This window comes from Loxodonta africana, chromosome 11 (assembly GCF_030014295.1).
Source record: "Loxodonta africana isolate mLoxAfr1 chromosome 11, mLoxAfr1.hap2, whole genome shotgun sequence".
Lineage (NCBI taxonomy): Eukaryota > Metazoa > Chordata > Mammalia > Proboscidea > Elephantidae > Loxodonta > Loxodonta africana.
The window spans coordinates 71,537,607-71,559,344 of NC_087352.1; the positions used below are offsets into that span (position 1 = coordinate 71,537,607).

At 44.4% G+C, this 21,738-nt stretch overlaps 1 protein-coding gene across 1 annotated transcript in view; it reads right to left on the minus strand.

Moving 5' to 3' along the window:
* Positions 1 to 21,738, minus strand: part of FHOD3 (formin homology 2 domain containing 3) — a 91,221-nt gene that overhangs the window by 37,622 nt on the left and 31,861 nt on the right. The window contains exons 4-5 of the mRNA XM_064294597.1: positions 9,983 to 10,141; positions 139 to 321 (exon numbers count right to left, since the gene is read on the minus strand). Of these exons, the coding sequence (XP_064150667.1) occupies positions 139 to 321; positions 9,983 to 10,141 (342 nt within the window). The remainder of the gene's footprint in view (positions 1 to 138; positions 322 to 9,982; positions 10,142 to 21,738) is intronic.

Consider the following 21,738-nt stretch of genomic DNA (forward strand, 5'->3'; position numbering starts at 1 on the left):
ACATAACCATATTTTAATTTCAACTCACCATTCAAACCCTGTCTCAAATATGATACTTTGCCACCTTCACCAATAAAAAACAGATTATTCTCAACAATGGGGATGTAGGTTTAGCTGCTTCCCTCACCAAATGCTTACCTTTTCTGTAGTTTCATAATCCATTTTGAATGCCCAGAGGTGGAGCCGAGCTGAGAGCTCGCTGATGGAAGACAGCATGAGGAGGAACTGTTCAGCACTGCCCAGGGGGACCTCTGGGTTGGCCAGCTGAGCTTCCTGGATCTTCTGCTTCTCCTCTTCAGTGGGTATCATGGTTAGAATTTTCTAGAAAAATGGGATAATGCAGTCTATTTTCTCTCAGTGATGTGGACTCTCCTCCACCCCTTCTGTATTTTCCAATTCAAATTGTAATTTTTCATCCAGGTAGTTCAGATATTCTGTTGTTAGTATTTTTTATCATACATGGTTATTACATTGTTACAAACAAAACACACTTTAGAGAAGGAAAACCTTAGGTAGCATCTAAACTTATATTTCTTTGGTCTAAAATTCTCTTTTCTCTCTCTCTTTCAACCATCTGTTTCGTAAAGAACGTAAGCACTTGCCCAAGGTTTTCTGGGTCTCCTGCATGAAAGACACCTTAGGCAAGAATGAGGAATTCTATGTGGAAAAAAGGTGAAAGAATGAGATAGAAGGTTAGGGAACATGGAGAAGGAAATAAAGAATGTCAAGAATATATGTTTCTAGCACTTCTCATGGATTCATTTAAGAGCTTACAGATATGAATCCTTTTCAAAGCACTCAGATTGACCTTTGTATAGGGGACATATGGCAATTTTAATTGTTTTAACTATATTTGAAAATTTATTTAGAAATGAAAACACTTTAAGTGCTACCAAACTCAAGCTTGATTGAGGAAAAAACGATGACGGTATTTATAAAGAGCAATACCTACCTACTAACTGAAAAATACATCTTTTTACTTTTATTTGATTCTGTTAAAGATCAATTGTAGAAGGCAGAGGAAGCAAAAAGATATCAGAAGGATCATGATTCTTACAGGTTCAAATTCCTTAGTGACTACAGTTTAAAAGAAGGTAAAAATTCCCATCATGTGCCACTTCATAAGCAGCAATATTTATGGTAAAATATCTTTATTTTCTCAAATTTTTCCTTCTCATCATCAAAGCAAGGAATCTTTATGCAGCAATGGTTAAGTGCTGTTATCCGAAATGTTGGCAGTTCAAATTCCCCAGCAGCTGTGCAGAACGGCCTGGCAATCTGCTCCTATGAAGACTGCAGCTTATAAAACCCTATAGGGCAGTTCTACTCTGTCATAGGGTTGAAAATCAACTTGACAGTATCTAAAAACAGTAACAACCATCAAAGCATAAAAATACACTTCGCACCATAATTTTTGTAATTAATGTTAATTCACTAATTCTAAGTGGCTTTAGTTACTGCCTTACAATGGCAAGCAACTGGATAAAGAGTAGGAGAGACACCATACTACCCAGCAATCCTACTCCTTGGAATGTATCCTAGAGAAATAAGAGCCATCATAAGAATAGATACATGCACAACCATGCTCATTGCAGCACTGTTCACAATACCAAAAAGATGGAAACAACTTAGCTGCCCATCAATAGATGAATGGATAAACAAATTATGGTATAAACACACTATGAAATACTATGAAATGATAAAGAACACAATGACAAATCTACAAAACATCTCACAACATGGATGAATTTGGAAGGCATTATGCTGAGTGAAATTAGTCACAAAAGGATAAATATTGTATGAGATCACTATTATAAGAACTCAAGAAAAGGTTTAAACACAAAATTAAACATTCTTTGTTATGAGGGAGAGGGGAATTATCTTAGGTGAAGTGAAGGACAACACAGTACAGGGGAAGTCAGCACAACTGGACTAAACCAAGAAATTTCCTGAATACAACCAAATACTTCAAGAGACAGAGTAGCAGGGCTGGGGTCTGGGGGCCATGGTTTCAGAGGACATCTGGGTCAACTGGCATGACAAAGTTTGTTAAGAAAGTGTTCCGCATCTCTCTTTGATGAGTGGCATTTTAGGTCTTAAAATCTTTTGAGCAGCCATCTAAGATGCATCAATTGGTCCCAACCCATCTGGAACAAAGGAGAATGAAGAACACCAAAGACACAAGGAAAATATTAGCCCAAGGGACAAAAAGGGCCACATAAATCAGAGACTCCATCAGCCTGATACCAGAAGAACTAGATGGTGCCCAGCTACCATCAATGACTGCCCTGATAGGGAAAACAACAGAGAGTCCCTGGTGGAGCAGGGGAAAAGTGGGGTACAGAACTCAAATTCACATAAAAAGACCAGACTTACTAGTCTGACTGAGACTAGAAGAACCCCAGAAGACGTGGCCCCTGGACTCTCTGTTAACCCAGAACTAAAAGCATTCCCAAAGCCAATTCTTCGGACAAAGATTGAACTGGACCATAAAATATAAAACAATACTCGTGAAGAGTGTGCTTCTCTGTTCAAGCAGATAAAAAAAAAACAAACCCACTGCCATCAAGTCAATTCCAACTCATAGGGACCCTAAAGGACAGGGCAGAACTGCCCGATAGAGTTTCCACAGAGCACCCGGTGAACTCAAACTACTGACCTCTTGGTTAGCAGCCGTAGCACTTAACCACTACACCACCAGGGTTTCTGATACATCAGACTAAATGGGCAGCTCCTGTCCGGAGGTAGAATGAGAAGGCAGAAAGGGATAGGAGCTGTTTGAACAGACATGGGAAACCCTGAGTGGAAAGGGAGAATGTGCTGTTATGTTATAGGGATTGCAACTAGTACCACATAGCAATATGTGTACAAGTTTTTGTATGAGAAATTAACTTGAGCTGTAAACTTTCACCTAAAGCACAATTAAAAAAAAAAAAGAGTTAGAGAGAGTTCTGGTTCTGGGTGCGATGGAGGCAGCACACTCCACCCTGTGTCTCCCACTGAATGCAATCTCAGCCCTGGACTGCTTGCATGCCATAGCTGTTTGAGGACTCTGAGAAGCAGAATGGCAGGTGGATTGGGTAAGAAGACTGGAATTGGAAGTACTTCCACAGTGGCTATTCCCAAGCCTGGCAATTTTTCCTCTGCTATTCTCCAGCCTGGGCTCAAGGCAGCCCACAAGCTGGAAGAGGGCATTTGGCACAGAGAACGGGGGCTCCAAAGGACCCCTCTAGTTATGACTCTAGGAATGGGAAAGGGTAAGTAGCATTAGCAGCAGGGGCTGGCAGGCACCTAAATCTCTGAGGGAGGGGAAGCTTTCTCTTTATTTGGAGGAACTGTGGTCCCAAGAACATGGGGTAAACCCCCATGGTTTTTCTCTCTGTTCTCCTCTGGCTTGGCATGAGACAGGCACAGTCACAGAAAGCACATAGCAAAATGGAGTAACTAATACCCCAGTTTTCTGCTGAAGGGCCAGAAAGGGATGAGCCCAGGTCACCAGAAAGTACTGGAGAGGTCACGGAGAAGGAAAAGCTGTAAAAACAAACACACACAGTTGTTTAAGAACCCCTGGGCTCACTCCTGAGCTGCTCGTGTGTGAACCTGGCCTTGCAGAACTGAACAAGGGGATAGTTACTGCCCACCTTGAAAACAGCACTGACACTGGAACCACAGCCCACAGAAGGAGGTCAGGGTCTGTGGCCTGAACCCAAACAGGCAAGGGAACATTTCCCTACTATTATTATGAGACCAGAATTACCCTGGTACAACAACTAGACAAAGTTAACACAAGAAAACTAGAGATCAATATCTGTAATAAAGCTGAATTTAAAAATACCAAAATCCTAATATATATTAAGATATATAAAAATTGCTATATTTGTATAGCAGTATATGAAAAAATAATAACCACCTCCAAATGGGATTTATCCTGGGAATGCAACATATAAAAATTAATCAATGTAGTCTACTAGATTAACAGTCTGAATAAGAAAAACTACCTAATCATTTCAATTGATGAAGAGAAAACATTTGGCAAAATTCAATATCCATTCATGATTTAAAAAACTCTCAAAAATCTAGCAATAGAAGGAGATAAATAATATTAACACACGCATACACACACACACACAAAAACCTGTACCTAACACTAAATGCTTTCCTTCTAAGATTGAGAACAAGGCAGGGATGTCCACTGTCACCATTCCTATTTAACATCATACTGGAAATCCTAACCAGGCACATAAAAGAAATAAAGACATAGAGTTTGAAAAGAAAAAGTATAGAACTGTCCTTATTCATATATGACATGATTGTCTATGTAGAAAATTGTAAGAAATCTACAACAGTTAACAGGTAGGTTGTTTATCACAAACCAGTGATGGAAAGCTGCATTGAAGACCTGTATTCTGTGCCGTGGACAGAGTGAGGCGGAAAGTGAGTCCTAAGATACCTCACCTTGAACTTTCGCTTCATTATGGCCCCAAATGCTGAGTTAATAGAGGGGGAATTTCAGCAGCAGGGGACGTATTTAGTGACTGCGCTCCTTGCCCTCTACTACCTGGCTCATGCCCCACAGGTTCATGCTATTGTACCCACGTGTCCATACAGATGACACTAAAAAAATAACCCAAACAATTCAACACAGAGGTTGCTTCTTTAAAAGCATGCATGATTTGAACTCAACTACTTTTCAAAATAACAACTAAAGTTTGTGTTTTATTTCAAATTGTTTTAAGCAAATTGCTTTTGCATGCACAAAAACAAAAAAAATTCAGCATTTCTTATCCTTCTTTAGAGGCATTTTCTTGCAATGATTTTTGTTGCTTTGTTCCTTTGAGAAAGTAATCAAACACTCTTACTTTTGTTTTCACATCTCTAACTAATTTAAACCATTTGTTCACTGCTGAAAACTTATGAGGCTGCCATCTGCCAGTTTATTTTATTTTTTTTACACATCACCAGCAACAGAAATAGCCAGAAGGCAGCGGAATGACAGGTCAAAGTCACCGCCTAGAAGCTGATGGCCCTTTTGTCCGATAAGCAGATAGTATGATGAGGCATGTTTAACCTGCTTGTTTACCCTATCAGTAAATTTACTGAGGGTTTTATGATCACCATTTGGTTTCACAGGAAGAAAAACATCAAACAAGACACATATGTAATAACCTCAGTGTTTTTAGCTTTCTCCCAGGCAGTGTTCGCTCCAGCACTCTCTAAGCATACTTGCTTATATAGCTGAAAGCTGTGTTTCAGAGAAAAATGCAGAAGTCTCCAAAACTATAGGGTTCGGATATCTCATTTACTTGAAGATAAGGCCAAAGTGAGCAATTACTTGGCTTTGTAAGTCTGGGCAGATTCTGGGCTAGTTAAGGATCTAGCACAAGGATTTTGGTGACAATAGCGAACAGCTGAAGTACATACACCTGAGCCTGGTTTGTACACAACTTGCACATTCGCATGAGAAAATGGCTTTCCATTCACGTTATGATTCCTAATTATTTTCACGTAGAGACTTTTTTTCTAATTTCTGAAAGCGTCTTGATATTCTCTCATACTCATGACTACTCAGTGAGGCACATGTAAAAAGGATGTGTTTCATCAGACTTACAGATGAAGTGACTTGTCTAAGGCCATGATGGGTCAACCAGAGCAGAGCTGGAGAACAACAGATGGGCTCCTCCTAGTTTCCTAGTGCCAGTTCCACAGTTCATGGGGATACAACCAGAAACGCAAAAATAACAGTATGGCGAAGTCACCCAGTGGTTGAGATATTCTGATTCCTCGGCGCTCCGGAGCTGACTGTGATTCTCATGGCCAGGCTTATCTGTGTGTCTGGTGCCTGGCTCAGGCACCCACAGGCAGGGGCTGCACAGCACAACCTGATTGAAAAGATGCTGTAGTTTTGTACATGTGGCCAAACAGAACCTCTGTTTCTGGGATGCTGACAGGCCTAGCAAACTGAGCTGAAACCATTCAGTTGTGCTACCTTCTGTGAAGACTCTGGCTATATAGAAATTAGAAAGGAAGAAAGAAAAGGAAAACTCTCCATGCTTCTATTGTGATAACTTGATGACATTTTACTTGGGAAAATATCACTAATGCTACTTAGAAGATGGCCCCAAAGTAATTTTCCAAAGTTTAATATGCTTATGAAAAAAGACTTCCTTAACGAAGTTAGTTAACTTACTCCCTCTGGTTTTCCTGACAAATCTGAATACATATCACTGGGTTGCTAAGCAAAGCCACAGGACATCATTTAGTACATCCTAATTACATTTAGGTACACCAAGCCTTCGCCCCATTAGGCCGCGGGGCCATGCCACAGCGCCTGCATCCAGGAAGCAGACTGTTTGGCAAAAAGCCCTTTGGGCACAAACTGGAAATTTTATTAGCAAAGATCTGTAAGTACACAACTGTCGTGTCTTTTCGATCCTGATTTAACTCTTGAACAACCAGTCTAGAGAATAAGATCTGGGTGACTGATTTCATGGGGCAGTCACTGGTGGATCAGTGGCAGAATTCTCGCTTTCCATTTGGGAGACCTGGGTTCAATTCTCACCCAATACCCCTCATGTGTGGCCACCACCCATCTGTCAGTGGAGGCTTGTGTGTTGCTATGATGTTGAACTAGTAGAGCTTTCAGACTCAGACAAATTCAGGAAGAAAGGCTTGGAGATCTACTTTCAAAAATCAGCCAACGAATACCCTACCCTATGGATCACATGGTCTGATCTGCACCCGATCTTGAGGATGGCACAGGACCTGGTAGGCTTTGTTCCAATGTGCACAGGGCCACCATGAGTCGGGGGCCAACCTGATGGTAACTAACGACAACTCACCTCAGGAGCACAGGTGTCTGGACCATCTACACCCCTCAAACAGCCCTGAGATCAGTGACTGGAGACAGCAGGTGATGGCAGAGAGTGCCCTGGATCCCCATTTTCCAAGAGGGCTGGCTTTCACTGGAGTCTCCTTAGCCATGACTGACAGGAACTGAGGCATATAGTCTCTGGGATCTACCCAGGACAACCTTTAGATCAATGGTTCTCAGCCAGGGTGATTTTGCCCACAGGGGACATTCGATAGTGTGTGGAGATGTTTTTTGGTTTTCACAACCTGGAGGAGTGCTTCTGCATCTCGTGGCCAGGGATGTGCTAAACATGGTACAACACACAGGACAGCCCCTCACAACAAAAATTGTGCAGCCTAAATGTCAATAATCCTGAGGTTGAGAAACGCTGTTTTAAAACACAACTGTTACATAAAAATGACATAGCTCCATGTATTGTTCTGAGTAAATATGAATCTATTGAGGACTCAGGACACAATAAAATCTCAGTAAGGGTTTATTGGAATCCCTGGGTAGTGCAAACAGTTAAAGCACTCAGCTTCTAACCCAAAAGTTGGAGGTTTGAGTCCATCCAGAGGTGCCTCGGAAGAAAGGCCTAGCAATCTACTTCTGAGATATCAGCCACTGAAAACCCTATCGAGCACAATTCTACTGTAACACGCATGGGGATGCCATGAGTTGGAGTCAACTCGATGGCGACTGGTTTGTTGGTTAAGGGTTTACCAGCATTTTCTGTGGCCATGTCTTCTCATTTCTAATTGTTCCATGTATCAGCTACTCCCTGGGAGACCAGAGGCAGCACTGTGAAGTGGACTGCCTCACCTCCTCCGGCTTCTCCCTCCCCTTCCAGATTCCCTCTTATTCTTTCTGGCACACAAACTTGGGCTTGGAGTGCCCCTCTGGGGCCTGCCACCCCCAAGGCCGATAGCCTGGACTCTAGACTCCAGAGCTCACATTCTAGCTCAACCTCTCACTGGCTTGTGACCTTGGGCACAGACTAACATTGGGATTCACTTGTGGGATGGCAAAACATGATAGTACGTCCCTCAGAAGGTTTTGACAAGAATCTGTGTAAAGCCCCTACCTGGTGCCTGGCCCCCAATAAGAAAACTATGAAAGCCAGTTGTAGGGCTGTGTTGCGACTCCGTCCCCACTATCATTAACACTGCCATCCTTATTTCCTCCTGGAACAAACCGATGTTCACCAGGAAATCAGCCAGAGAAGGAAAAATACTATTTCAATTCATTCCAAAATGTGAGTACTGTATTGAAACGTTCCCCACCCAGGCAGAGGTCCATCTCAGGAAGGAGAAAAGGCAAACCCAGAGGAACCCATCTCTCCTGAGGGACTTTCAGGTTTTCATGACGAAGGAAAATACTTTTTAAGAGGGGAAAGTGTCATTTTTTCCGTCAATTGTGCTGGCTCTGGCTATGTTTGAAAACTCTCTGTATGAATCTGAAGCTTTTGTGGTCTACAAGTGACCCTGTTGGGTAAATGGGACAGCCTAGATGTGCGCTGGGCCCTGGCAGGTTGTTTTTCCTAGCTGACAGATGCTTTGCACTTGGTCTGCCCAGGTCAGCAGCTCTGCATGCCCCACGGCAGCCCACCCCCTTTTTCCTCCCCTGCTTTTCTGTGGGCACCCCAGAGTGGGGCCTCTCACACTACAGCCTGGTCTGTCCCTTCCTGATGTCTGGCAGCTGCCTCACCGTCCCTCTCTTTCTCAGCCTGCTGTCACCTTGCTCACCTCTTCATACCCTCTGCCCCAGTCTGCCACATGCCCTGACTCCCAGACTGCCCACCTGGGTATGTTTGCCTGCCTGGCTGCCTGGCCTGAGTCCAGGGCTCGAGATCAATTTCCTCTCCAGCCAGGAGGGAAATGCACTTCCTTTCTTGTACCTGCTCTTGGAGCAGGTGTGTGTGTGTGTGTGTGCATGCGCGCGTGCGTGCGCATGCACGTATACATGTGCAGAGCTACTTGAGCCTCTAGGAAAACCATTCTTCCTGTGGAGGCCTCACCTTTCCAAAGCGCAAAGACACACTTGCCAGGTGGGTTCAGACCCAGCCTCGTATCGTGTGCACTTCAACTGTTGCCCCCCACTACCCCCACCACACACACACCCTCAGAGCTGTGGGCGAGTCTGCACCAGAGGCCCAGGCCCTTCTTCACTTCCTCACTGCTGATTTTCCATCAAGGGCTCATTCCTCCTCTCTGCAGTCAGGCTTCCTTGGCTCCCTCCACCCTCAAGTCTTTCAAGTAAGACTATGTATGAATGTACAGGGGGGGTTTAAAGAGGTCCGGGGCTCCCTGCCAATAGGAGGATGGGATGGGTGTTACGCAGTGCAACAAAGCAGTGTTCCCGGATGCCCACTTTGGCCTGGCAGCCCCTCAAGAATATATGGCCCTCCTGCAGGAATCTGTAGGCTGGGCCACTGGCTCCACTCACTCCCCATCATGAAACTATGAGATTTAACTTGCTATCAGCCTGTGGTAAAAGGAGAGCATGGCCTGGTGGAAGAACACTGAACCCTGGCAGAGCAGGTGAGCTGTGTGGCTCCAGCTGGGCCACTGACCAGCTGCAGGGTGCAACCAAGTCACCCAACCTCTCTCCCTTTCTGACATCAGGCTCAACAAATACTAAAGACTCGGCTAGCTCAGCTTCTCCAGCTTATCTCTACAAACCCCAACGAGTGCCACCAGAGAAACAAAGTCATTTACCTGGATGTGAACATGTACCAAAACCCTCACTTATAATATCCCACACTACAGAAAAATGACAGCTGTTGGACCTCATGTGTTAAACATATTTGGTTTGAAATGGTGTGAAAGAAGATGGTACCAGTCTCCTGAGGAAGGTATCATATTCTTCTTCCATTTCAGAGACGGACAGAGTGTGGTCAGAGGAAGGCCTGCACATGGACCAGAGAGTGAGGGTCTCTGAACTCTACAGCAAAGTGGGGGTTTCCCCCCAAGAATTTAAAAAACTGTGAGAATTATTAATATCACTCAGAGTCTAGCTGAGGGTAGAAAAATGGTGAGCCAGCCTATGGAGAAAATCATACGGGACAGAGTAATGCTTCACATATACAACGTATTACTGAACACAAGTCGTGCTCCACAGAGCTTCTCTTACCTCAATTCCTTCTTTGTTTAAGGCATATTCATCAAAATTCAAAATGGCTATCTTAATTGTTCTTGGAGGGGGCAGGACCGTCAGACCGATATTTATAGCGTTGCTCCTCTTGGAATCCAGCACGATGATCTCCTGCCTTTTTCCATCGGCAGCAGTTTTCTTGTGATAAAATAAGGAGAATCCAATATTAATGCATCATCTTTGGTCCTATCCGTGTTTCATTATTAAAAGCCTAAGCTCTTTCAATTCACTGCTCGTTTAGAGACGAAAACAAACAGCTCAGATTCAGCCCAGGGAACGACTGGCTACCGCTCAGTACAGAAGAAAGAGATCAGGGGTTGCTCTGAGCAGCTGCCAAGCTTGGGTTAGCAATGGAACTTCGCAAGTCAGACACATTACAAAATAAAATTGATTTTCCTTCAATTGGGAAAAATGTGATATTTTGCAAGGGAGAAAAAAAAAAAAACCCTTGTTTTTTTCCATAGAAGCAGTGGAAACAAAATTCAAGCCTTTCAGAGTTCCCTTGCAGTGGTCTATGAGGTGTCGGAATGTGTCCTTGTTGGCCTTAGTGCAAATGGCCTGTGTTCAGAGATGGCCAACGCACATGCCGAGAAGGTAGGACTGACAGACGGAGGCAGGCATCTTTGGGGACAGTGGCACTGGCCTGCCAGCCCCTTCAGGTCCCTGGTCACATCACCTGAGGTGCTCCCTCTCACCATTCAAACATCCTGCACCCCTAATAGCAGCACACGTCCACCTGTCCTGCCTCACTTGGATATCTGCACAGCTGGTCGCTGGGTCTGAGGTTATGAAGGCAAACAAAGAGCACATGCTGGTAGAAAGGGATGAGGAAAGAGCAGGCAGAGAGGCTGAGGAAGGAGGGCAGGGACAGGAAGTGTCTTGGCGTCCTCATACAGCCCTTGTGTGTACAGCTTCTCTGCCAGCTTGGGTGCACCCCAGGGCCGTGCTCACCTCTGGCGCCCCGGCAGCCAGCCCAGGGCTAGCGCATGGGTGCAGCTCAAGAAATGTGTGATGTGCTGAGCCAATGCTCCTCCCTGCCCAGAGCTGTGACCACAGGCCTCCACCTTCCCCTTCAGCTCTGGGGTGCTAAGGGCTAGTGAAGGGTGGTAGGAAGAAGCCTGGCTCAGCGAGCTCCCTGTGTGGGCTTGGGTTTCCTCTGAGGCATGTCCATTTGGTTCATGTGACAAGTTCCTAGGCCTGTGCCCAGTCTTGGATGACAAATCTGAATAAGGTACAGCAGCTCTCCTGAGGGAACAGACAAGTGCAGAGCATGGTGATGGCCGGGCTCACTGTGTGAGGGGGCTCAGGGATAGGGCAACTCATCTGGTGATAGAAGGGGTCAGGGGTCTGACACCTGAGCTGGGTCCTAAAGAAATGACTAGGATCTAGCCTGGGGCTGGGAAGGGAAGATAAGGAGGTAAGAAGCTGCTCTGTCTAGGTTGATGGGAGCCATTAGGGATGAGGAGGAGGGTTAGCTAGGGCTATATAGGGGAGTGGCTATGTGAGCTGGCTGAGGGGCTTGGACCCAGCAGCTGACTGCTGCTCACCATCTGGTCTCCAGTGCTGAGGGTCATTCTCTCCTCCAATGTGAAGAACCTGAAAGGGCCAGAGAGGATCTGAGCTGTCTGGAGAAGCCAGCCTCTGCAGCACTACGCTGCCCTCAGGCTCACTGCTAAGAAGTGGGGAGCTGGAAAGGAGAAAGCGGCTGTGGCCCTCAGCACCATCTCACCCAAAACCAAAACCAAACCCATTGCTGTCAAGTTGATTCCGACTCATAGTGACCCTACAGGACAGAGTAGAACTGCCCCATAGGTTTTCCAAGGAGCGCTTGGTGGATTTGAACTGCTGACCCTTTGGTTAGCAGCTGTAGCTCTTAACCACTATGCCACTAAGGTTAATTTCCAGTGTGCTCTTCCAACTCAATTGCTGAAATTCTACTGTACATCCTTAAATATGCATTTGGGAATAAATAGAAATTTTTTCATGAAGAAAATAATGGAAAGCTTCCCAGCTGTTTTGGGGCCTGGTGGTCAGGAGGGGCAATTCTGGTGTGTTTTAATCATCAGCTTTGAACAGAGGGCCCCAGGGACATGTGGTGGGATGCTTCCCCACTCTGCAGGGCAAGCTCGTCCTCTTCGTATTTAATCAAATAAGCTTAGTCAGTAGCTCTGGAAAATTCTCCATTTACCTTCTAAATCTAATTAAAAATATTATTTTGTATGTGGGATGCTAAGAACAAATGAGAAAAGGTCTGATAAAACGCCAAATACACGCAAAGAAGAAGGATGCCACAACTTGCAATGACAACTTTGGGGTGCTGGGGTGCCCACTTCTTCTGGCACTACATGGCACCTATCCAGCACCCATCCCCTCCTCCCTGTTTACCAACAGAACCGTGATTTTGTTCAGGTTGCCAATGTGTCCAGTTATAATCAATCACCTCCCTGGGCCCTTTGGAGCTATGCCTGGCCATGTGTCTTAGCTCTGGCTTTTGTTTCCCTGATTAAAAAAGAACAGATCATGGGCCACTCCTTTTGCCCTTCCCAGTCTTCCTGCCTAGAATGTGGTCATGAGGCCTAGAGGGGCAGAAACTGACGTCTCATGAGCATGAGGAATGAAGCCACATAAGGATGGCAGAATGGAAAGACAGAAGGAGCTGGGGATGGGACCTAGCACTGGAGGAGCAATTGCCCACAGGCATGATCCAGTACAGGAAGTGTTTATCAGCTGCAGGGATTCATTGGGAATCATTAGCCCTTGACCCCTCATCCATACAGTCTCCTTCACTCTAGGAGCAAGGGAAGATGCCTGGGCAGGCCCAGCTAGCTCTGTTGGAGTCTTTGTGAAAATAAGAAGTTGATGCCTGTTAGGGGGAGACATAACCTTGTAGCAAAAAGGTTGGAGAAAAGCACCACTCAGATTTTAGCCCCTGTCCCCTCAGCCAGTATTCCTGTGCAGTGACTGTTCCTGGATACGAAGTCTCAGTATTGTAAGGATGCTCATTACCTTTCATCTAATATACACTTTTAAAATAATTCTATTAAAATTCCAACAAATTTTTGGAATTAGAAAAAAAAATTCTAAAGTTAATATAAAAGAATACATGTGTAAAAATAAAGCAGGCATATTCTAAAAAATGACATATATAACATCTACCCAATCAACTATAAAAACTTACTGTAAAGCTGATGTAATTAAAATGTGTACCATTGGCACCAGAATAGTTAGAATGATAGGACAGAACAGAATGAAAGAACAAACTCAGACCCAGGGCTTTCCTGCAAGAAGATTGGTGACCCAGAATCCAGCATGAAAGGCTGATTTCTAATACAGAACAACAAAAAAAACGGAACTTTAAGTCTGATATAGGATATAAAATCAAAAGAGCTTCTGACCTAAAATAAAATGGCTGAACTAATGCTAAAAGCTCAATGTGTAACCTTTTACATAGATTCAAAGTCTGTTGCTTAGGAACCAACCCTATTATTAAGGCTTTGTGGTTAGGTTAGGACTGTGAATCAGTAACCAAACATTATTGGAAACTCTTTGTGTTAGAGCTCTCCAAGTAATCTGATGCTGAGGGCAAGGTAATGTTTAATAACTTGTTCCCAACAGTAGCAGTCATGCCATTGTCATGCCATTGTTTGTGATCAGCCATGAGACCCTGTCCACGAACATACATCTTGTAAGTATGTCTTTTAGCCAATCAAAGTATGTTATTGGTTATTAACATAACCAATAATGTTAAAGGTTATGCTTTGCCTTGTCCCGCCTTTGACCGTCCTCAATCACCGTAAACCAACCAGAATATTACATTTATAGTTTCTTATACAGCAGAATAACTATGGTTGATTTGTACTCCCTCCTTCGGAATCCATGAGGTTCAGACCCTGAGGTCTTCATGATTCCCTCATTCGAGTGATACACTGACTTCAATAGATCTCTTTGATTTTACTTTAATAGAGTTGGAGAGTCTTTCCTCTACAACAAGTCAAACAAACAAATATGGAAGGTTAGCATCGTGACAGGTTGGATTGACTGCCATTTCCCTTCCTAGAGGAAAAGCTGGGAGACAGTAGGGGCATAGGCTTGTGTGGGAATAGCCAGCAATCAGCACAGTAGGAGTATACACACCTGAGGAGACCTCCCCCACTCCTTGCTTACTGAGTCCATGTCGACCAGGTAACAACACCCCCTCTGACTGAAGTCTCTGTGATGGCATGAGACACCGAACCCTGAGCAGAGGCAGAAGAGCCTGAGAAACAAGCTCAGTTCTCCAAGAGGGTCTTTTTTGATTGGCTGTGTGTTTTCATGTATTTATTTATTGCCTCTCTTCAATATGGAAACCCTGGTGGCATAGTAGTTAAGAGCTACTGTTGCTAACCAAAAAGTTGGCAGTTCAAATCCACCAGGTGCTCCTTGGAAACCATATGGTTTCTATGTGTCTATAGGGTCCTATAGGGTCTCTATAAGTTGGAATCAACTCAACAGCACCGGGTTTGATTTTTTTTTTCCTTCAATATATTCCATTGCCTTAAACAGTGATTTCCTGAGAGTGTGCTATGTGCCTAGCCCTCAAATGGGAACATTTCATGGGGAGGAACAAAAAATGCATACCTGTGGAGGGCCAGGATGAACCCTGACATAGATGGTCAGTTCTGGGACAATAGGAAATAGGGTTTCTGTTTCAATGCTCTGATAAAACTTCAATCTGCCAAACCTCTGCTATCTTCCTCAGCAAGTTTCAAGAAATGTTAGGAAAGAAGGATTTTGGAAGGAGGTTCCTGTGGGCCCAGGCTCCATGCACAGGGAACTAGACTAGGGCTAGGCTGGATGTGAAAACAGGAACCACTATCTCTGGGACGAGCCAGCAAAAGGATGAAAGTGATTCCATGTTGGAGAAATGGCTATGGAGCTGTCTCTGAACATGCTACTTTCCCTAATATGTCCAGAAGTATTCAAGGGAAGAGAGGGACCTGCTTCTTTAAGTGAGGAGGAGGGGCTGTGGGAAGAAACCAGGCTCTGTTTTGTTTGCAGAAAGTTTAGTTAAGTGGAACTCTTGAGCAGAACCAAGCAGCAATACACAGCGTGTAGCAAAGCACCTCCTTCCAAGACGCAACTCTGAGGGAGCCTCACACATGCCAATAGGAGCCCTTCCCCATGGGAGAATTATGGTCTCTGGAGAAATGCTTCAGCCTAGGATGCCATGTAGGGTTTTGCTTACACGGCCCAGAACACTGTAGGGAGGGGGCTGGGGGGTGTGGACAGCCTAGACGGGTAAGAGAGAGATCTTATTCTCTATAGAAAAAGACACTGTTGAGGTGAGCACAGAACTCTTAAAAAGAAAGGGCAGAAACCAAGGCCATTCTATCCCTTTTCCTTAAGCTGTCCAAGAGGGGTGAGGGTCCAGCTCCCAGGAAGACAGAAGTGATCCCTTCTAGGTGGAAATCTCAAACAGACGCCCCCCAAGACCAAAAGAGTGACAGGCTTTCTGGGAAGCACAAGAGTAGGTGGCAGATTTAAGCAGTGATTCTTAGCTGCCAAGGCCTAGGGGAAGGGCTGTGACTTCTCTCTACAGCTCAGATTCACTTGGTGATCAGCTACCTAGGTTGGAGTCCCCTTTCTAGAACCAGCCATCCCCAAGAGGTTGGGCCTGCATATTCAACCACAGTAAGGGACAGAAAGTCACCTGTGATAATAAGAATATTCTCTAGATCAGCTAAGCCAGGTGTTAAGATTCAGCTGGAAATGAGCCGGTGCAGAGACACAAATCCCCCCAGGCACAATGTTGATGGGACACCAATCCTTGATGCAGAGATGAGGACTAACTGTCTCATGGGAGAATACACACTAGTCAGGTTTTTGGATAGAACACCACCTCCAAGAACAAGTATTTCAGAATCTGCAGGCAAAGAAAAGCAACATACATGATTCTGAATGGTTATCAAGGGTAGGTGACTGCCCAGTGTAAGAGGGACCTTATCTGATTATATTCAGCATCACAGGGAAAGGAAAGGGCTGTAACTTCCCTGGGGCATAGCCATTCAATTTAGGAAAAGAGAAGGGTGGGAATTCAGCAGTTAGGGAAAGGTGGAAAAGGAAAATTTAAAGGGTCAATTGCAATCATTATGCTTAGAGACTAATTTAAATCTCACATTGGAAGCCCAGAAAAGTTGCGTGGAAAAGGTTAAGAAAATTAATAGCATAAAACGATGGTCCCGTTAGCACATCGACATGGCTATGTGTAGTACACAAGCGTGTTCACTCCCACCTCTCTGGATCCACTCAACAACCCTAGGAAGTCAGGCACACTGAATCAGGCCTGGTTTCTTATTTTTTCCCTCATAGGGGGAAATAGGCTCAGAGAGGTTGATTGACTTTCTCAAGGTCACATGGTTGGGGGGGAGCCAGGCCAGATGAAATTTGAAATTGCTAATATAATAGCAAAACATAAAGGTCACCTGGAGAAGGCGGAGTCTCTTTTAAAATGGCATGGTTGCCCACGAGAAGTGCACACAACATGAACTGGAAGGCAGCCAGGACAAAATGGAATCCAGGTAGCACACAGACAAGAGCCCTGAAAGGTAAGTGAAACTTTCCAAAGCAGCCATGTCATTGAGGTGGGTCAGCTGGGGTCTCAATCCATTCATTGCTGTGTGACCATGGCAAGTCACTGAACCTCTCTGTGCCTCAGTTTCCTCTCTGGCACCTACCCCACAGGGTTTATATGAGGATTGAATGAGATAACAGATGTAAAGCACAGAAAACTATGCCTGCCCCCTGGTAAATACTGTAGAAGTGTTGGCTAGGACTGTCAGACAAGTATTATCGGTAAAGTGCTTAGAACAATGCCTGGTCCACTGAAAAGTGCTTTCTAAGAATTAGCTATTAGCTATTTTCACCACCAAGCACTCCTTTTTATTATTTTTATTCCACTGACACAGTATTTTAAAAATATGCGGTCTACCAACGCATATTTTTGTTTAACTACTGCATCCATCACATCAATTGATCGAAAAACCAAAAAAACACAAAAAACCAAACCTGTTGCTATCAGGTCGATTCTGACTTATAGTGACCCTAAAGGACAGAATAGAACTGCCCCATTGGGTTTCCAAGGAACGCCTGGTGGATTTGAACTGTCGACCTTCTAATTAGCAGCTGTAGCTCTTAACCACTACGCCACCAGGGTTTCCAAGACCTACACAAATAAGAACATCAGATCAGATCTGCATCACCACCTGCAGTGTGATAGCTCCAGGTGAAAGAGAGAAGACTTGACGATTAATCTAGCCTGCAGCATTCTCCCTCGGGGACATGTATGATTTACATGGGGCTTTGTAAATGACTGAAAATAGCTCATGGATGCTCATTAGAATCTTTGCAGACTCCCAGGCACACAGAAACTCAAGATGAGAAACAGGCAGCATTCCCTGAACACGGTGCGGAAGATCTGCTTTCCAAGGAGATGGTTGAAGATGTCTCGGTTTCTGCGCTTGAGGAGACTAGCGTGGTGATTTCCACATGCCACATCCCCTTCTGAGGCTGGCAGACTGGATTTCGGGCTTGGTCAAAAGAAGTGCTGAAGAAAAATCAGGAAATTCTGCTTCTCTGCCAGGAGGTATGGCCACCTCCGTGACCGATGGCAGAAGGGCAAACATTAGGTCACTGCTACTAGCTGGCAGAAACTCAACTCAAATAAGAAGAAACAGATCTGATCATCTACTGACATTTTGTTTAGACCAGTGGTTTACAACTTTGGGTGCATAAAAGAATCCCCAGGGACACTTTTTAACAATAGTGATGCCTCTTGTGCTTACCTTGCTTACTAGATCACCTGTAGTGAACAATTTCACATATTTTTCAACATATCACCGATTCTGCTTCTGGGTGTGGCTGGCGTCTGTCTCTCTCCCAAGCCCAAAGCACCCTTCTACAGAATCAAAGCCTCTTTTCAAATTTACAATCCCTGATGGGGGCAGATGACTCAGTAAGCAAACTAAGCACAGGCTTACTTGTACTTATTAATCCTTAGTGAAATTGTTGAATAATCCACCCCATTCCTGGGTTCATCCTCAGAAATTCTGGTTTACTTGGTCTGGAGCAGATCCCAGTCATCACTAATGTTCTACAGATCTCTTGTTCAATCAGTTACTGATTTACGCTTTTAAAAAGACTACAGGCTTTTGAGAGTAGATTGTTAGGTGAGTAGAAAGTTGTTATGTCAAGAAAGAAGAGGAATACACTTTAAAATAGGAAGCAAAAGGCAAGAGTAAGAGGACATTTCTCATAAAGGGAAAACAGTAGCAGGTTTCCCTGATTCCAAAACGTAGCAAAGACTGGTCTTGCCATTTTTATGGAAGATGGTGAATAAAGTCCCCAAGGGTATAGATAATGGAAGAAGTGTTTATGGGTGCTAAAAGGAGCCCTGAGGTGCCCAACAAATGCTAAGCTCATCCCAGGACTGGCAGCTAAGCTGTCCGTTACAAGAAGTGGCCCTTCTGTGCTTAGTGGTTAAAGGAGCTTGAGAGGGGCCTGGGGCTGAGTGTGGCTGAGTCCTGAAGATGCAGCCCCACATTCTGCTGCAGCTAACACCACGCAGTCGAGTTGTGTGTGTGGTTTATGGAAACAGAACAGAAGCCCTGGGCCATCAATCCACACAAGCAGGATGCCAGTGCCTGTGGCACACCATTATCAGGTTCAGAGAAGGGCCACCGCAGCCATTGCAGGAAGGCAGAAACTTCCCACGAGGGGAGAGTAGGGAATGCGAAGGAAGAAGGGAGGGGGCAGAATCAGAGGTCGTGGAGGCACGCAGTCTGGGAGGGCGAACAGCGCTTGTTTTCCAAAGCTTCCATAGAGGGCCACTCGGCTGAGTTTTTAAAGAGTAAATAAATGCTCTAAATGTTTACTAGAAATAAAGGTGCAACATTTAAAAAGTGGGCATTCAACATAGCACTTGTCACCCCATAAGGTGTTGTCACTGAAAATAGAAACTGGACCAAGGACGAGGCTTATTAAGAGAACGCCATGCATCTTGGACAACACCCTAAGTCTGAAAGCGCTTCCATGAAAGGCGACCTTTCTCTCACATGCTTCTCAGCATCACTGCCAGAGACCCTGGGCCTGGCTCGGCACAGCACAAGTTCTAGAAACGGTGTCATTCTTCCTCATTTCCGCCAACTGCCAAAAAAGTGACGCCATGGAATACTTTCAAAACTGTCTGTTGAAAAAGTGACACAGTGATACAATGATACAGATGCTACAAAGATGTGACAACTATGGAATTTTCCTAAAGTCCTGTAATGAGACAGATGGCAAGATACCCGGGAAAGTGTTAAGGCAAAGAGACAGAACCCCTAAGTCTAAATAAAGGATGGAAGACCTGTAGTTAGGAATAAAAGTGTCTGAAGAGCTTGACAGAAATGGTTTGCTTTATTGTTAAATTCAGGGGAAAAAAGTATTAATTTCCCATCTTTGCCCTTTGAGCCTTCTATAGCAGAGGCTAGCAAACAGCTTTCCAGTGTTGATTTAGCTTATCTATTATATTACGCTAACGAGGACACTTTTGAGAAGGAATGGGAGAGCTCTTGATTATGCTAGGACCACAGACACACCCCAGGATCATTCTGGGCACACTAGAACGAGCCACCTCACTTAAGTGCCAAAGGTGTGTTTGGAATTTCAAGGTAGAATTCAAGCTTTCTGAGGGTGATGTTAAAAGAAAATAACTTATTTTCTTATGTCCAGAACTTGAATATAGAGTAGGAAAAATTTTCTCTTTTCCTCAGGAGAATGAAGCAGATCTTCAAACCAGTTCATTCTGGTTAGAACCCCTGCTGAGAATTTGTATTTCTAACAAGTTCCCAGGCGGTGGTAATACTGCTGGTTAGGGACCAGTTCTGAGAACCACTAGTGGAGCGGCGGTTCTCAAATTTATTGTGCATAAGAATCACCTGGGTATCTTGTTAAACTGTAGATTCTGATTCAGTATATCTGGGGTAGAAATGCAAATTTTCAGCAGTGGTTCAAACTGGACCGAACTGACTCAAAGCCCTGGGATAAAGCAGGGGGAGCCAGTGTGGAAAGGGGTAGGAGTGGGGAACACAGAGCTCCTTTGGTGCCTCGTTTTTCACTTTAAGTCATTGGTTCAGTCTAGATTACACTTTATAATCACCGGGGGAAGCTTCTCTGACTCAAAGCGACCCTATAGGACAGAGCAGAACTGCCCCATAGTGTTTTCAAGGAGCGCCTGGTGGATTCGAACTGGCAACATTTTGATTAGCAGCCAAATGCTTAACCACTGTGAATCAACTCGATAACAATGGGTTTTGTTTTTTGGAGGAGCTTTTAAAACAACCCAAATTGGGCTCCCCCGAACCAATTAAATCATCATCTCCAATTTTTCCTAAGAAGTCACTGCTAATAAAGTCTGATGTGTTTCAAAACTTCAGGGTAAATAAAGTTAAACAGGTTTTTCCAAGTCCATTCTGGAGCCCCCTCCCTGTAACAAACCTAAGGAACTCAAGACAGTAAGACAGCACTGGGTCCCCAAAGGGGAAACCAAATTCCCTTCCTCCTTCTGGTCTCCTTTCCCACTCTATGCCTGATTTGGTCTGGCTGGAACTTTTGCTGCCCCTGATTAGGCGCAAGGGTTGGAAGGTAACTTTCTCTGGGCTCTTCAGGATAATGTCAAATCTGCGGAGGTTTCTTCCCTGTTCCTCCAGGTGCTTTCCGCCCTGACATCTCTCCCAGGGGTCACTTTAACTATCTCCACTGTGATTCACCACATCTTAGACCAGCAGTAGAGATACACCATGATGAAATTTAGCGCAGAATTTCTGTCTTTCTCCACAAGACATAATAAAATTCACCTAAGAAGATAAGTGTTTCTCCTGCTGAAAGAGGAAAATGGATCCAGTTCCAGAAACTATTTGGAAAGGAAACCAAAAAGTGCATCTTTCTTTTCTGATTGTTTCCATTACGTGGTCCCCCAGCCTTGGCTCTGGCACATGAACCTGAGTTTTTGGGGTGGCTTTGACAGTCATAACCATGACCCCTAGCCTGGTCTAGTATAAGTTTCCTGATGGAACCTACATCGATTCCCTTTGCTCTGCACTGCCCTGTGAAGTCCATTTCATTTTATTTTTGTTGTGCTCTATGGTGTTTCCTGAGAAACTCCTTGTGAGCCAGAATTAGGAAGTGGCTGTTTACAGCTGCATTTTATGAAAATCACAGTCAAGGGCTAGAAGCAGAAGGGAAACTGTATCTGTATTAATAACATATGAAAAAGATTTACCTCTCAAATGTGATGTGTTTTAATCCTAATTTGCAGTCTTACCTTTTGATGACATTGTATAAATTAACCCCCGTTTGCATTCTCTGTCTCCCAAAACAAAGGGATGTGCTCCTGAGTCTTGCTGGAGAACATTCTGGAATTAGTTTGGTAAACTTTTCAACATATTAAAACCAACCAGTTGCCATCGAGTCGATTCCAACGCATGGTGACCCCATGGGTGTCAGAGTAGAACTGTGCTCCATAGAGTTTTCAATGGCTGATTTTTTGGAAGTAGATCGCCAGGCCTTTTTTCCAAGGCACTTATGGATTAACTGAAATCTCCAACCTTTTGGTTAGCAGCCAAGCACGTTAACTGTTTGCACCATCCAGGGACTCCTTTCAACATATTACTTTCCTCTTTTGCTCCCACTTTAGAAAAACTAGGCAAACATTTGCCCCT